Genomic DNA, 17,685 nt, shown 5'->3' on the forward strand with positions numbered 1-17,685 from the left:
CTCTTTAGTCCATACTCCGTACCTGCAGAGCTCAGTATGGTGATTGGCATCTAGTAGGTCCCCATTCAGTGCACATGGCACGGGTAAACGATGAGCCAGCAAGTGCAGGAAAGGACGTGTTTGCCGACGCAATTGTTTTTGGTGCTGATTCCCCTCCCAAAGGCAGAAGACAGAATGTTTGGCCTTCAGTCATGGAGAATTTAACACGTATAACCATGGTTAAATTTAACATTTAACCATGTGAAGTCATAAAGACCCAAACAAAGCAGCTTTCCTACTGGTCTAAAATTTGTATTTTGTGAAACGAAATAGAAAACGTCGAGTGGATGGAGCTGAGAGCTGCAGGGCCCGCTGGCAGCTGGTGGAGAGGTGGTTTGTCAGGGAGGGTCTGGAGGAGGTTAAGTTTTCATGCCGATTTGGAAGCAGGACAGTGGAGAAAGCAGATGGGGAGGAGCCTCCAAAGTGACCCGGGGCACAGGAACAGGAATGAGCAGGACGGGTGTGAGGCCCAGAAGCAGATCCATTTGGCTGGAGAAGGCTGGATTTTCAGTCAACATGAATAATTCTTTAACTCCCGTCATTCTTGCCCTTACTTGGGGAAGAGTCGAGCCTGTCTCTTGAGGGCTGAGCACTGGGCCAGAGGTCCTCGGATCTGGGCTCTGCCTCCCCGCTGCACATCCCCCTCATTCGGGAGTTTGCCAGGAATTAAATCACAGGCCTAAGGGGGTCTCCTGAGTCTTTTCAAAACCCAACCCCTTGGAAATTTCTCTATTTTTCCAAAGTTACTATTTAGTGAGTGCCTATTATGTGCCAAGTGTTTTCTATTAGTGTTCTAGAACTACCTGAAAGATTAAGTTTTTAAATTTCCCAACTGTCACAGACCAATACTTTTGTAAAATATGAGAATGAGATTATCAGAAAAAGTAAAAAGATGTATAAAAATAAACACAAATTTGAATTAGATTTAACAGCCAGGAAATTACATTTCATTAACTACAAGCTGAGCAAACAGAACAAGAGAAAAGAATTTTTAAAAAATGGTGCATGTTGCTCACTGAAAGTACACACACCTGCATGGTTTCTGCCCGTGTCATTGGCTGGCCATGAGAGTCAATGTTCATCATCTGTATTTCACCAAGGGAGAAATGGAAGCCTGGGAGAGCATGTAATTTCCTCCAGCCCACCCCACGTGGGCAGAGCTGTGAAATGAATCCCTCTGCTGACATTGAATGAAGCTCAGGATCTCAGGCCACGGGCCTGCCTTGCCTGTTGGTCCATGCTATCCTTTTTCTTGTTTCAGGAGCAGGAGGACCCCAACAAGCTGGCGACCAGCTGGCCTGACTATTACATTGACCGCATCAACTCCATGGCTGCGGTGAGTGGCCGCCCCTCTCCTGCCCTGCCCTGACCTGGAAAGGCTAAGGCAGAGAGTGATCCCCCCAGCCCCCACCCCTGACACACCAAACTGCCTTTTCCTGCTCCTCAGCGCCCCACTGCCCACTCACTGGAGTTCAGCTTTCCAGTTATTCATGAAATTTTAAGGTAATCCACCCCTCCTCTGTGCAATCTCAGAGTCCCCCAACCATTTAAACATTTTAAAATCCATGTGGGCATCACACAAACTTGGGAAATAAACCAGGCCAGTAATTCTCCCCATTTCACAGATAAGGAAAGTGAAGTCCCAGCCCAGAATCTAGGTCTTCCCAGGGGCCAACAGTCGGTCTCAGTAAACCATTCCCCGAGGCCTCACCCTTTCTGAGGCAAGCATGGCCCCTGGGTCACACCTGGGCTGGAGTGCAGGGGGTTGGGAGACAGGCAGCCCAGCGTGACTTCTGTCCCCTTCTACCTGCTGGCCCTCAGATGCAGAGTCTGTACGCGTTTGATGAGGAGGAGACGGAGATGAGGAACCAAGTCGTGGAAGACCTGAAGACGGCCCTCCGGACACAGCCTATGAGGTAACTCAGTTTCCCCCTTTTGCTTCCTGCCAAGTCCCTTCACAGTTGGTCTCTTTGCCTTCCTGAAGCCCTGTGCAGTGCTCTGCTCCCATGCCGGTCCTCCTGGCCAACTCTGCCTCACCTGACTTCACTTCCCAGCCCCTACTCCTCTCCTGGGAGGCTGCCAGGGCTTGGGAGGAGGGGAGAGAAGCCTGGGAAAGTGGGATAAACCTCAGGTCCTGAGGAGCTCTCTAAAGAGGAATCGAGGGCAAGTGCTTTCTAAAATTTATTGATTCATTTTTGGTAAGGGGATAGAATAGGAGGGTGACCAAATGGACAAGGTACATAAGAAAGAGCCGTCTGAGGATGAGGGGGCAGGGTGAGCACCCCATCCAGGAAAGGAGGAACGCGCGGGTAGAGAAGTACTCCAGCCACTAGGGGGGGGGGTGTGGTGTCTCTGGATGGGATTTGCCATCTAGAATGGGAAAAGCGGTAGAAGTCCTGGAGCCATAGGAGGACCCTTTCCCTTCCCAGGCCACAATGTGTGGGGCCCAAAGTGGGTCTCCTTGTGTTTGGGTCTGCCCCGTGGTGTGCTGGAACTGGCTCGTACCAGCTGGCGAATGACGACTGTCAAATTTTCAGCAATTTTGTAAGCTGGTGGTTAAACGTAGCTATGATTAAAATTTCAATTATATAAGTTTAAGATTCAATAAGTTGTATCAAAACAAAGGTAATAACTACTTGAAACTCTTCACTCCCAAATTACCCAATTATTTTTCTACATTTACTATAATGTACACTTTTGAGTTTACATGCATTGTATGTACATGGAAACACTATGAAATATGCATCTCTTCCCAACTCTGCATTCAATGACATCAGTCTGTAGCTTGAAATTGGCTATGCTGGGAGCATTTACACCATGGAAATGAGCAAACAATCGGGAGCTGCCCTCCACTCTTCCCCTGGCAAAGAGCTAGCCATCCATTGCGTGGGGGTGTCTATGTTGTCGGAGCTGAGCTCTTTCTCCAGGAGACTAGACATAGCCTCAAGAAGAATGGGAACATCCTAATTGTCTCTTGTCATTCTGGTAGTGGTGGGGTTCTGGAATGGGAAGGGGAGAGAGGAAAGGATGAGGTAGTCAGGAAATACAGGGGTTGAAGGGAAGTTGCCAGGTTTGTCTCCTACCCCAACTTATTGTAATTTCCCTTAATAATATTCTGATAACAAAAGTCACACGTTGTCATTGTGGAAAGTTTATGGCATGCAGAAAAGCATGTAACAGAAAAAAATAAAAAAATACCTATTGTTAACAACTTAGTCTGAGAGCACATTCTTATATTTTCTAGGCGTATTTGTATAATAACATAAACACAAATACACTTGGGATAAGTAATGTTATTTATAATAGTTTTCTTAGATCATTAATTATTTTACTAAATCAAGGGTACCTGTGTGTGTGAGCATGCCATGGACATCCGACACCCAGGTGAAACCTATGGACTGCTTCTCAGGAATGATGTTTTAAATAATAGATACAAAGATAGGATGAACAAATAATGAAAATACAGCTACAAATAATAAAAGTGAGATAGCAATGAATTGTGCTTCTTTATACCTTAAATAGCAAGAGCCAGCTGCGAGTCTGATAACCATCATAATTTTGAAGTACTGAGGAGTGCAAATGGTATTTTGAGATACCTGGTACAACTGTAATTTGGTATGAAAATGGCTGTGATTTCTTGGGGTGACAGAGTCACAGATTGTGCTACTGTCATTTACTACTACTGTCATTTATTGCCGATATTCGTCATTGAGGAAAATGCTAAATTTTAATTAGAAGTTACCAAAAATAAAAATGTAATTTTCTTTTCCCACCCAAGTCCTTGGATCTGTGAATGCTATCTATAGATTCTTCAGCAGAACAGACTCCAAATTAAGAACCCCTGAGCTAAATGGGTTTTAATTTTTTTTTTTTTTTTTGCTAACATTCAAGATAGATAACTCTGCTATTTTCTTTAGGATCACTTGAAATGTAGCTTCCCTAGGTTTAACCCCATGACTCGATGACTCTGATGGCCTTCCTATCTGGAAGTCCTCTTTATTATCTGACTGTAATTCTCTTAATCTCCATCCTCACTGGAGAGGAGTGTTGAGGTTTAACAGCTCTGATAATTATCATGATCATCCCCTTCACATTCATACTATTTTAGCTATGCAACTGACAATGATATGCAAAAGCACAGTATTTAAAATGCAAATAAGACACAAGTCTTTTGTGAAGATGATAGGATTTCAGTGCTTTAGATAAACTACAAATAAGCCAAGTAGCTACTGTAGGTGGGACAAGGTGCATGGTGGTGCACGGGTAAGTGGGTAACTATTTGCAAAGTGTACGCAGAATCATATGCAAATACAATACATTTTATTTGTTAATGGCTCTGATTTGTAGGTTTGTGACCCGCTTCATTGAGCTGGAGGGCTTGACCTGTCTGCTAAATTTTCTCCGGAGCATGGACCATGCCACCTGTGAGAGCCGCATCCACACCTCGCTCATCGGCTGCATCAAAGCATTGATGAACAACTCCCAGGGGCGGGCACATGTGCTGGCACAGCCTGAGGCCATTAGTACCATAGCCCAGAGCCTGCGCACAGAGAACAGCAAGACCAAGGTGGCTGTGCTGGAGATCCTGGGTGCTGTGTGCCTCGTGCCTGGTGGCCACAAGAAGGTGCTGCAGGCCATGCTGCACTATCAGGTGTACGCAGCGGAGCGAACCCGCTTCCAGGTGAGGGGCCTAGCTGGAGGCGGGATGCCAGCTGGGTGGGACGGAGGATGTCACACGTGAGTGAGAGCCTGAAGACACTTTGCAGCAGAAACTGGGGAAAAAGGAAGGTAATGTGGTCTGCATGCCTGCTCCTGGAAGGTAACAGGCGAAGAGTACTGGGACCTCGAAGGCTTGTATAAAAACACATGCAGGGCCTTAAGAGTTATGAGTTTGGGTGGGAAATGGACTTGTCCTCCTTACTAGTCAGTGGGTTCCTGGAAGCTGGAATATTGGCCTGCATTATTTTTGGGGCTCTACATCTCCAACCTCAACACCTGGCTCATGATAGGGACTCAGTCAAGAATTGTTGAATTGAGTGCAATTGCTGAGATAGAGATTTTAGGTGCTATGCTTGAGCCAATGCCTAATGTGGAACACTGGGATCATCCCTGGGGGCTTCAGCCATGCTATTCTCTTTTCTTTCCCTGACCTGCCCAGAAAAGTGTCAATGAGATGAATAGTAAATATGAAGTATCTTAGCACAGTGCCTGGCACAGAGTAAGTCCATAGAGATGGGAACTGATGTTACAAACCCTATAGTTTATTGCCCAAAACTGGGTCCTGACTCTGCAGAAGATGGAAAAGGGATAAAAGCAGCGTCCATACCATAAAGGAGCTAGGCAGGGAATACATATGAGCTGTAAACAGCTGGAGCACGATGATAAAGCGGCACTGAAGCACTGCTCAACCATGTAGACCAAGCCCCAAAGGTTGAGTGGAGAGGAAGTGAGGCAACACTGCCACTGAGGTGAGGAGAGGCAAGGGAATTTTCTAGGCAGAGGTGAGGTTTGGGGCAGCCCAGAGTAAATTGGACAGACCTGATTAGATGGAGAGAGCAGATGGGGTATTCTAGGTAGTGGAGGCGACAGGAGTAAAGTTGCAAAAAGGCCACACTTGGGGGGGACTCAGCCCTCTCCTGCTGTGTCCTGCGTTTCCACCTAGACCCTGCTGAACGAGTTAGACCGAAGTCTGGGCCGGTACCGGGATGAAGTGAATCTGAAAACAGCCATCATGTCCTTCATCAATGCAGTCCTCAATGCTGGAGCTGGAGAGGTGGGGTGCCTTCTCCTTGCCCTTGCTGTTCCCTGACTTTCTGGACCTGGGGTAGAGTGTGTGAGTGTGTTGCTTCCCCAATAATTGCTTTTGATATTAAACCTGGGAGGGCTCCTGGGGAGTTGCCTGCATAGGTAGCATCATGCATTGTGAACAGACCCAGAGCTGAGCTGGCTGATGCTGGCTTAGGGCGGTGGGGAATCATTGGCGGGAGGAGGGCGAGTTTGGGACCTTGTTTGTAGGGAGCTGTTTCTGGACTGTTTTCTGGTTGGCTGGTCATGTTCTTCTAGTGCCTTCTGTTAGGTATGCCTTCTGGTCTCCCTTACTTTTGGGGTCAGAATGGGATTCTTGAAGTATAAAAATAGCAACAGGCCGGGCGTGGTGGCTCATGCCTGTAGTCCCAGCACTTTGAGAGGCCTAGGCAGGTGGATCACCTGAGGTCAGGAGTTTGAGTCCAGTCTGGTCAACAGGGTGAAACTCCGTCTCCACTAAAAAAATACAAAAATTAGGTGAGTGTGGTGGCGGTCACCTGTAATCCCAGCTACTTGGGAGGCTGAGGCAGGAGAATCACTTGAACCTGGGAGGTGGAGGTTGCAGTGAGCCGAGATTGCATGATTGCACTCTAGCCTAGAGGACAAGGGCAAAACTCTGTCTCAAAGAAAAAAAAAAAAAAAGCAACAGTAGAAGAACTTGAAAAGCAGGTGAACATTCCAAATTCTAAGGCAATCAGATGCCCTGGTCAAGGTTAACTTGAAGGACAAAAGGGGCAAAGGGAGCAATTTAATGATCTTTACTTTCCCTTTTTTTCTGCTAGGAAAACTTTTTTTTTTTTTTAAACAATTTGTCCTTATGCCCTGGGTTAGGGAAGGCCGGTTGGGGGAATAATCTTCCCCTCAGGTGCTAACATCACCTTTGTTGGTACCAGCTTTTCATGGCTGTCATGTGCTCTGATTAGCTGGTAACCACACCTCATCAGGGAATTGTAACAAGTGTCATCCCTGTAGATTAGTCATGTTATGACCATTTCACAAATGGGGAAACTAAAAGCTTTCCCAAGGTCACAAGACCAGATCCAAGATCTATCTGATTCCAAAGCTTGTGCTCCATGTCACTGTACAACACTGCTCTTTGATGCTGAAGGCAAAAACTGGCAAGGGGCTTGAAGGAAGTGGGGCAGGAGACCTAAAAGAAGCTGGGCTTGCTTTAGACTAAGAAATAAGGTCTCTGTTCTTTCTTGGAGCTCTGGGACTTGAAGCAGCTCCAGGTGAGTTAGCTGTGGGAGGTGTGTTGGGTCTGTGGCTAGGGTGGTGACGAGGGCTCCACTGGGGATGTTGTGGAAATTGAGATCTGCCAATGAGTCTGGCCCTCCCTTCGTGACCCCCAGGATAATCTGGAGTTCCGCCTACATCTACGGTATGAATTCCTGATGCTGGGGATACAGCCTGTGATTGACAAGCTCCGGCAACATGAAAATGCCATCCTGGACAAGTAAGGTCCAAGCAACCGTCTCCATTGCAAACCTGCGGGGACAGTGCCTCAGATGGGGATGGTTGGGACCTTTGTGAAGGCTGCCCTTCCCTCTGGAGGCCAGCTGCCATACCCAGCATAGATTCAGAATCAGTTCTGTGGGGGGCAGGGGTGCCCTTGCCTGTCCTCTTTGCTGACCGGCTTGTCTCATCTCCGATGTTATAGACAGGTGAACCCAGTAGCCCTCAACCATCGCAGTACTGCCCCCTGGGGGGCATGTGGAAATATGTGAGGGTGTTCTTTGGTTTTCAAACTGGTTGGTGGTGGGCAGTACTGGTATTGGTTGTTGGGGGCCAGGAATGCTAAATGTCCCACAGAACCTTTCTGCTCAACAAAGAAATGTCCCACCCAAAATGCTTGCTATAAAGCCCTTGTTGATCCAAGGGCACAATTATGTTCCCATGTGGTACCAGTGAGGCCCCACTGGTTCTGTTCCATTCATTTAGGCTATTTTATTACACTAGGTTTTAAGGGACAGAGAATGGATCCTTTTGAGGTGGAATGAGTGGATGTGTGCATGAGGATAGAAAATGAGGGAGAGATCAGTTTTGAGGACTGACTTGGAGACCCTATGAAAGTACTGGGGAAAATAGACATAGGGCTGATGTCCTCAACTGAGAGACACTGGGCAATGCCTGCAGACATTACATTCTTGGTTGTCACACTGGGGGGTCCTGCTGGCATCTAGGAGGTAGAGGTTGGGGATGCCGCTAAACATCCTCACAGATCAGCCTCCCACAACCAAGGATAAGCAAGCCCAAAATGTCAGTAGTGCCAAAGTATAGAAGCCCATTCTAAGGTGAAGGGACCCTAGATTGGCCTCCCCGAAGGAAGGTCATGGGATCTTATAAAGGTCAGACAATGGGTGTCCTACAAACAGCAGCTTCTTTCCCATTTTGCCTTCACTTTGCTTGAATGAAGCTTTCAGATTTAGCCAGTGGGGGGCTCAAAGGGGCTGTAACCCTCAACCAAGGGTGTGTCCTGGCTGTAACGTCTATCTCTCTGCCTCCCCATTCTGTCTAGACATTTAGACTTCTTCGAGATGGTGCGGAATGAGGATGACCTGGAGCTAGCCAGGAGGTTTGACATGGTGAGGAGCCGGCAGGGTGGAGTGATTGCAATAGGGTGGAGCGATTGCAATAGGGCAGTAGGGTTCCTGGTGGCCCCAGAGCCACTTTTCTAGACCCTGTGCTGTGGCAGGGCTGGTGTGGGCTGGTTCCCTGGTGGGCACCCCCATGGCCAGGTCCTGTGATCAGAGTTCTCCATAGAAACACAACCAATAGGATACATATAGAGATGGATAGATGAGAGAGCATTTATTAGGGGAATTGGCTCACACAACTATGAAGGCTGAGAAATCCCATGACAGGCCGGAGTTATTGCATGGAGAAACAGGGAAGCCAGTAGCATGGCTCAGTCTAAGGCCAGGGGCCTCAGAACCTAAGGGACCACTGGAGCAAGTTCTGGAGTCCAAAAGCTGGAGAGCCTACTGTTCTGATGTCCAAGGGCAGGAAAAGAAGGGTGTCCTGGCTCCAGAAGAGGGAGACAGAAAATTCACCTTTCATTGGCCTTTTTGTTCCTCCAGACCCTAAGCTAATTGGATGATGAGCAGCCCATAGGATGGAGCGATGGCAGTATGGTAGTAGGGTTCTAGGTGGCCCCACAGCCATTTCTCCAGGCCCTGTGCTGTGGTGGAGCTGGTGTGGGATGTTCCTTACTCAGTCCTCTGACTCAAATGCCAGTCTCTTTGAGAAACACCCTCACAGACACACTCAGAAAGAATGCTTTCTGAGCATACCAGCTATCTGGGTATCCCTTGATCCAATCAGGTTGACCCCTAAAATGAACCATCACATCCCACTTCCAGAGCCTTGGCAGTATGCTGGCTGTGGAAGCCTCCCCTGGGAAGGCATCAGCCTAGGAGGAGACTGAAACCCCCAAAGGAAAGGGAGCAAGTTATTACATGTGATTAGTCTCAAACACCTTTCCTGGGCTGACTTTCCCCTGCCTTCCAGCAACTTCCTGAGTCCCCTCTCCCCATCCCTAACCAGATCATGCTTAGTAAACTAAATTGTATTTTCATTTTAGCCTCAGCAACCCTGAAAGCACACAACTCTGCTTTATTGTATTATAAAATCCCTATCCAAATAGAAAGCTACTTTTGGGTGGTGCTTTACAGTCACTGAGTGCATCCCATTATATTTTCACAAAAGCCCTGGATTTATAGATACAGAAACAGAGGTTAGAGGGGATAAGCAGCTTGCCTGTCATCGCACAACTAAAGCGTAGATCTGGGGTTTGAACCCAGGTGGTGGACCTGCGCCACATGCCACCTGCTACTTTGAAACTTCTATGCCCCTGCTCCCTTCCCTGAGTTTGGATCAGTAGTTCTCAAGCAGGGGCGAGTTTGCTCTCATCTCCCCCGGGGACATTTGCAACATCTGAAGACATTTTGACTTGTGTGAGGGGGTGCCACTGGCATCTGCTAAGGAGAGGCTGGGGTGCTGACACACAACCTACAATGCACAGGACAGCCCCCAGCCCCCACAATGAGGAATTATCTGACCCAAGATGCCAATAGTGCTGAGACAGAGAAACTCTAGTTTACATAATTGACTATCTCCCTCTTCCTTTTGTCTCTCTCTTTTTAAGCCTGGGCCAGAGGCAGGGGAAGAAAACCTCTCCTATGAGACAGGGCGTAGTGGAAGGAAGCAGGGTCTTCTCTCTCCTGCTGATTTCCTCTGCTGCCTACCCCCGATCACTGTGCCCTCTTCTCTCCCAGGTCCACATCGACACCAAGAGTGCTTCCCAGATGTTCGAGCTGATCCACAGGAAGCTGAAGTACACAGAGGCCTACCCCTGCCTGCTCTCTGTGCTGCACCACTGCCTGCAGATGCCTTGTAAGTACCCTGTACTTGCTGCTTCCCTCGACTGGCCTGAGCCTTGACTTGGGGCAGGTTGAGACAAGACTTTAGGACCTCCCTGGATTGGGGAGTGTGACCATGTCTCCCTGTGCACTTGCTCTTGGGAGGCCAGGCCCCATGACAGAGGCCCCTGCTTTTTCTTCCCTCCTTGGGGCCAGGTCTTCCACTGTCATGTGGGGAAGGAGCTGGGGACTTGGCCCTGAGAAACTCCGACATCCTAGTCCAGAAACAGTAGCTTGATCATTGCAAAATTAAATAGCTCAGCGTTCAGCTCATGATGGGGGTGGGGAGTTCCAAAAAGTTTTGTGCTTGGGGGAGTAGCACAGATGTGGAATGAACATGGTTGTTTTTTTCTTAAGGTTTTATCAACTCCTTTATCTAGTCCTTGTTGGCTTCCCCTCTTACACTCTTGCCCCTACTTCTGCCTACAAATACCAAATGTCAGCATCTACGGGAGCAGATGGCTAAGTTCTTAAGATCCAGGTGTGCACAGTGATTGAATAAATTGTACATAATTGCTAATAGCCACTCCAGAATGCAATTTGAAATGAGCTTTAACTGCACCCCTTGGTACTTAAGCTCTTCACAAAGAGAATATTTTGAAATCACGTGTGGCCCACCATAATGGTTGATGTTGGTGGTGTCAGCAATCATAGTGACAGTGATGGCAACTGTGACTTATTGTGTGCCAACTCTGGGCCAGGCATGATGTGAGGTCCTTTAGCACATTGTCTCTGAACCTTAGAAAGACCTAAGGAATACACATTATGTCCATTTGAATAGTGAATGAACCTGAGGCTCAGCGAGATATTTACATAGAGAAAGCATTTTGGTTCTGTGGGGTCAAGGGTTAAGATAAAACATGTTCTGCCTCTGTGAGCTAGTGACCTGGCTTTACACGATTTTGCTGGGTGAAAGGTAGACGGTAAATGATACCACTTTGCAATGCATGTGTCAGTAGACTGGTGGACAGGATAGACGCAGTGACCTGAATTAAGAAGCTATCAGTTCTCCAAAGCTCATTGCAGAAGGTCTTCATGGAGGACATATACATCTCTGGGAAACCTGACTTCTTGTGCTCCCAGGGATTCCTCTGTTTCCTGTTCCATGGGCAATGTGAATGGGTTCTTCTACTCTGCCCCAAAATGGGACTTTGCAGACTCAGTATTCTACCTTGTAGGCATTGTGGTTTGCTTTGATGTCAGGATTGAACTTGTTGGATTTTTATGATGGTCAATAGAGATAAAGTGCTAGGGATTAAGGACCAAGGAAAGAGAGTTTTTGGTTATTACATAAAAAGGAAGTCCATGTCCAGCCAGATGACTATCATTAGAGGGGATGAGAGTGAGACTCTATGAGATCACACACAACACACTCTGCCTTTACCTTCATAGTTCAAGGTCACTTCCACAAGAAATCTTCTCGAATTCCATTAAGCACTTCTCTAACTCATTTTGACTCTCAGTGCACACCTGTAATCAGTTTCTCTTCATCTTTCTCTGTAGGGTAATAGTGTAGATAATACTAAAATATTTTTTTACAAAAGACTTCCCTGGAGACTTCATTATTCAGCATGTAATATTTTGGAGCAGGTGGTTTTTACAGATAATGTAAAAAGCAATCTGCATTTCCTGGGCATAGTATGCTTAGGGTCCAAACAAGGAAGAAAGGCAGCCAGAAAGTATTTCAGGGAGTAGAGAAGTATATTGGGGAGGTGGCTGACACATCCGTAGAAGTCTAGTTGCTGATAATCAAGAGATGACTGAATCAGTGAGTTGCCATTATCAGCAATGGCATTGCCTCTTCCTCTAGACTGGGAGCTTACCATGGGTGGAGAAGGGCATGCCTCACCAGCCAGAGCCCAGGCAGTGACTCTAGGATGGGCCCTAGGGGACTCCAGGGCTCAGGAAAGATATGATACCTGTCATCCCTCAGACAAACGGAACGGTGGCTACTTCCAGCAGTGGCAGCTCCTGGACCGCATCCTCCAGCAGATTGTCCTCCAGGATGAGCGGGGTGTGGACCCTGACCTGGCTCCCTTGGAGAACTTCAATGTCAAGAACATCGTCAACATGTGAGCAGTGGCCAGCCTTTGCCCTGTCTTCCTCCACCTTCCTCATCTCTCTCTGGTCTCACCAGCGAAACCTCAGCTCCCTTTCACAACCCAGTCATCCCCAGATGAGTCTGGGGCAGCACTGTCCAACAGAACTCTCTAAGCTAATGAAAAAAGTGCCATTTCGTTACTGTTCAATGTGGCTATGGAGTACTTGACACATGGCTAGTATGACCAAGGAACTGAACCTTAAAGGTTGTTTCATTTAAATTTAAATAGCCACCTGACACGTGGAATTTAAACACATTAACATAGAATGAGGGTCAGCCAAGTATTGTGCCTGGGCTGACTCCAGTCCTCCAGCTTATTTGTGTATGGCCCATGAACTAATAATAATTTTTACATTTTAAACAACAAACACAAGTATAAGTGACAGAGACTGTGCATGGTGTGTAAAACCTAAAATATTTACTCTGGCCCTTTGTAGAAAGTTTGCTGACCACTGACGTAGAACCTGACCATTCAATCATGAGGTTGCTGGATAAGGTTGTCAGAGCCTAAAGCCTTCTGGTTTACCATAGTTTATTGACCTCGGATAGAGAAACACAGAGAAACAAATTTAAATTTACATCAGTTAATAAGAAGACCTTACATTAACATACTAATTTTTAATTTTAAGCTTTTACTTAACTTTCAGCATGAGTTTGAGCCACTTGCCCTTAAAGGAGATAAATTGGCTCTCGATTCATTATGTTGCATTCCAAAGCCAAGTAGACAATTATTTTCCAGCTATTCTTGCTACTGTTTTCATTTGCATAGTCAGATGTTGATGTAGTTAAAATCCTAATTGGTATGTTGGACAAGTGCAACTGGGAAAGTGATCAAAAGGTAACTTTAGTTTTATTTCTTACTAATTCATTACACTATTTAGTAGGCAATCTTTTCCACTGCTAGAGGATTAAAAACTCCTCAGGTCCAATGAAGTTTTTACCCCTTCTTGGGTAACAGAAGTCCTAAGATCACTTTCAAGTGCAACACAGTCTGAAATCTACAACTAGGACGACAAAAACCATGACATTCTAGATATGATTTAGCCTTAAATCTTTCTCCTTCACCAGCCAGGGCCAGGAAACTGGAATGGGTGTGTATGTATGCGTGTGTATGTGCATATGTATACATATATGTCTGTGTGTGATATTTGCCTTTTCTCTGTTCTGTTTACCCTGTAACCCCTTCTATCTCCCACCCCTCCTTTCTATTAACCCATCTGACCCTCTGAAGAGGCAGCCTGGGGACAGGAAGGAAAAAGGGAAAAGGTCTTACTTGATAAGGTAATTTAGTAAACAGGCTTCCTGCTCTCTCACCTTGGCATATGGTTAAAGACATCAGTGTGTTCCTGGAATCTTCAGGAGTTCCTTGCTGGGTGCCTCTCACTACAAAACCTAGCTCGCTGACCATGCCAGATTTTTGTTCCAGCTGGCTGGCTGCTTCCAGCCCTTCCGTCAGCCCCTGGTTCCCTGGCAGTCCAGTGCCTGTAGACTTATGGTATAGATGTTCCCACTTTTCGCTCAGGTGGAAACAGCTCCTCTTGCACGGGACTGTAATAACTGCACCCCAGTTCCTCCACGAGGCTTAAATCTGACCCATGGGCAACCCTCATGCAATCTCTTGTGCCAACAAACTCTAGGAGTGCTGGCAGGGCCCCGCATAGCAATGTTCTCTTTCTTTTGCTCCCAGGGCTTTGCTTGGCTCCAAGTAGGGCCCCAGTCTACCCTGCCTCCCTCCCAACTTCAGGGAACATGAATCAGAACTCTAGGAGAGGGCCCAAAGAAACCCCTTCCCTGGATGGTGATGAAGGAGGTAGCATCTTGGGGATAATAGCAGTGGCCCTCTTCAAAGAAATGTCTTCACCAAATATCTCCCTCTCCATACTCTGTTCTCTGTGTCCTGGGTCTAAACGTCATGGGTCTAACTCTTCCACATTCTCAGATTTGTAAAGGAAATGATTCTTGGGATCTCGCTTTGGGATTTCACCTCTGTTAGGCCTTGGTGTCAAGGTAAAAGCTAAATTTGAACAGTTTCAAGAGCTTGGCATGAACAAGGCTGTCATCTGTGTCACCCTGAACACACTCAGTCTGTATTGCTGGTGTGGGTGATGTCTCTTGCTCTTACACATTGGTCTTTGGAAACCTGGACCGTGGTAGGGCCAATATTTTGATCTCTTTTAAAGGTAAACCTATTTTTACAAGGAGGTGCAAGTCATGATACAACTCTTGGGGAGTCTGAGGTTCAGTCCTAGTTCTACCATTAATTAATCTACCCCTGTTCTCTGAGCCTCAGTAGCTCCAGCTGTATCACAAAGGGGCCAGGTTATAAGGTATCTAAAGGTCTTTTCTCTCACGGTCTCCACAGACACATAATGTGAACGGGGCAGGGGACCTGGAGAGACACCCGGGAAGTCTAAATCCTAGCCCCCTTGATGTGGCTGGACAGATTGGAGACCAGGGTCCCCACCTGGAGGGTAGAGAGATGGTGTCTCCTGGGAAGCTGTGAGTCAGTGGTCAACAATCACATTGCCCCTTCCCTCTATGCCCTGCCAGGCTCATCAACGAGAACGAAGTGAAACAGTGGCGAGACCAGGCAGAGAAGTTCCGGAAAGGTGAGGGGTTCTGCCTAAGCCCGCTGTCCACTCCACATGCCCTTCCCCTGCCCAGCCCATAACTCCATGTCCTTCCAGGGAAGGGGCCACATTGCTCACATTCTCTCCTGTTTCCTCTCCTGTCCCACCCCCATTCCAGAACACATGGAGCTTGTGAGCCGTCTGGAGAGGAAGGAGCGGGAATGCGAGACAAAGACGTTGGAGAAGGAAGAGATGATGCGGACGCTGAACAAAATGAAGGACAAGCTGGCCCGGGAGTCCCAGGAGCTGCGCCAGGCTCGGGGACAAGTGGCAGAGCTGGTAGCCCAGCTCAGTGAACTCTCAGTACGCAAACATCTCCCCCTTTCCATAGTTGAGCCAAGACCCTGGGCTTCAGGACAGGGTGGCCAGAGCAGGTGTGGGAAAGGCCCAGCATGAAGGAGAAGAGAGATGGAGACCTTGGGCCAGGATAGAAGAGACCCTCGAGGCTGTACAGGTGGCACCTTTGTGTTAGTTAGAAAAATAATGTCCCTTCCTCTGGGTGACACTGTCCCAGGAAGCACACCTTGGACAGCAGAGTGCAGCTGGAATTGGATCCACTTCCCTCTCAGCTGGAGACCTTGTGCAGTCAGTAACCTACACAACTGCATAGATCAATCCTGCTGTTGCATCGTGATGGCTATGACTCTGATTGTCCACTGCCCATGTGTGTGACTTGTGTGTCTGTCTGTGGGGATGGCAGTGTATGTGTGTTTGTGTGTGTTAGATGTTTGGATGCAGAGAGAGAAAATGGGGCCAAATGTGTGTAGAAGGTAAGGGTAGGATTTGGGGTCTAGTATAGAAGGAGACTAGGAGTAAGGAGAGGAATCAAGGTGGGAGACCTGAATGGCATCGGTGCTAACAGCTTTGTCCTTGTGATTTTTCTGTTTCCTCACAGACAGGCCCTGTATCTTCCCCACCACCCCCAGGGGGCCCACTTACCTTGTCTTCCTCAATGACAACCAATGACCTGCCTCCACCCCCTCCTCCTCTGCCCTTCGCCTGTTGTCCCCCTCCACCGCCACCACCCCTTCCTCCCGGGGGACCCCCGACTCCCCCAGGTGCCCCACCTTGCCTCGGCATGGGCCTGCCCCTCCCTCAGGACCCCTACCCCAGCAGTGACGTCCCACTCAGGAAAAAGCGTGTCCCCCAGCCTTCCCACCCGCTGAAGTCCTTCAACTGGGTGAAGCTGAATGAGGTAAGCGTCTGGGAAGGGGCTGGCGGGCCCATTCTTCTACAGTAGGGCAGTCAGCCTCAGGGACCGCCTGCCCCTTGTTTGCAGATCTCCACTCCAGGTCTTTTCTTTGGTGGCGGGTAAGGGCAGTCATGTAGATGTACAAAGTGGGTTTGCTGTACCAGGCAGCTCATGGTCCATGGGGAAAACACCTACCCTGGGAGAGACGCTTGGCATGGAGCAATGCTCATGTTGACAAAGTCGTCTACAAATGGAATTTGTGTTTGCCCAGGGTTAATGGAGTCACAGGCAAGACAAACACTGAGTAGAATTCAAGGACAGGGTCCATTTGGAGGAAAGGATGGAAAAATAAGCAAAGAGCTTGGGCCAGCATCTAGGTTTTGGTAAAGATCAGGGCATTGTATACAAAGGACTAAAGAGTTTGATGGCAAGACATATCCATTTTGACATCTTCCTGGGGGAAGCTGCACACACTAGCCTCATGTCTGGACCAGCAGTGAGAGACCCTAATGAGTATTATCCACTAATAAGCACCAATCCCAGAACCACAGGTGGGGGTTGATTCCTCTGTGGGACTCTCATGAGCATAGAGTAGAGATGCCCTTGGTTGCATTAGACCTCTAGCAATCGAAGGCCAGTTCCAGCCAGGACCAAGCCCTGCCTCTGGTTCTGCACAATGGCAGTCCTATTAGGAGGACTAGGAGCTTTGTCCTTGAGGTAAACACCTGCATGGTAACTGGTTTCAGTTAGGCTGGCTCACTGGGATTTGAAGCTGGGATGAATGGATTCCACACTGACCTTTATCCTATGGGCCTGTTGGACTAGCTCTTGGTGAACTCATAACTGTACCATTGTGTTTGAGCTTCAGTGAGCTCAAATGCAGAGTAAAGAGATGCAAGATTGCTAAGTAGGTGGTCAGCTATCTATTAGGGCTCTTCTCCTAATGGCAGACCAGGTAGATGAATAGTAAGAAAATGCCATTGTCCTCTCAGAGCTTAGGATCTGCCAAATTAGGAAGCGAGTTCAAAGAAACACCTAGAGAGGCTGGGATGAGTTAAGGGTGAGGCTCTAACCAAACCAGGTGTGGCTTTAGCTGTACAACCTCTGTAAATCACTCAACTTGTATCTCAGTTTGCTCATGTGTGAGATGATCTCGAAAATTCCCTCTGCCTCTGGCTTTATAATCTAGGTGGAAAGATGAAGTGTGAACACAGCCCATTTGTAGTTTCCTGGGCCTCTGATAACATCTCCAATCTGAGTTACTTAAGCTTTAGAGCCACCTGTTAGCAGCATCCAAAGCAAGATTGTTGAGGTTGGTGACAGGTGCACTGCACAGTTGTACCCTGTGGGTGCTCTGTGGCCATGAGGTGAGCCAGAAAGACAAACTGCACATGAGTAGGCCAACTGCTCTGCAGAACCAAAGGCTGCAGGCTGTGCAGAAAGGTTCATTGTTCACCATCAGAAAATAACATTTTGTATTGTGGTAAAAAGAGAAAT

General features: G+C 47.7%; 1 protein-coding gene across 6 annotated transcripts in view; it reads left to right on the forward strand.

Moving 5' to 3' along the window:
- The window catches only part of DAAM2 (dishevelled associated activator of morphogenesis 2), a 114,089-nt gene that overhangs the window by 72,662 nt on the left and 23,742 nt on the right, over positions 1 to 17,685 (forward strand). For all 6 annotated transcript variants that reach the window (XM_021937219.2, XM_021937224.2, XM_021937220.2 and 3 more), the window contains exons 4-14: positions 1,301 to 1,375; positions 1,861 to 1,955; positions 4,387 to 4,720; positions 5,702 to 5,812; positions 7,197 to 7,300; positions 8,363 to 8,429; positions 10,122 to 10,239; positions 12,199 to 12,337; positions 14,917 to 14,975; positions 15,115 to 15,299; positions 15,892 to 16,191. In XM_021937219.2, coding sequence (XP_021792911.1) covers positions 1,301 to 1,375; positions 1,861 to 1,955; positions 4,387 to 4,720; positions 5,702 to 5,812; positions 7,197 to 7,300; positions 8,363 to 8,429; positions 10,122 to 10,239; positions 12,199 to 12,337; positions 14,917 to 14,975; positions 15,115 to 15,299; positions 15,892 to 16,191 — 1,587 coding nt within the window. The remainder of the gene's footprint in view (positions 1 to 1,300; positions 1,376 to 1,860; positions 1,956 to 4,386; positions 4,721 to 5,701; positions 5,813 to 7,196; positions 7,301 to 8,362; positions 8,430 to 10,121; positions 10,240 to 12,198; positions 12,338 to 14,916; positions 14,976 to 15,114; positions 15,300 to 15,891; positions 16,192 to 17,685) is intronic.

This window comes from Papio anubis, chromosome 6, assembly GCF_008728515.1.
Source record: "Papio anubis isolate 15944 chromosome 6, Panubis1.0, whole genome shotgun sequence".
Classification (NCBI taxonomy): domain Eukaryota; kingdom Metazoa; phylum Chordata; class Mammalia; order Primates; family Cercopithecidae; genus Papio; species Papio anubis.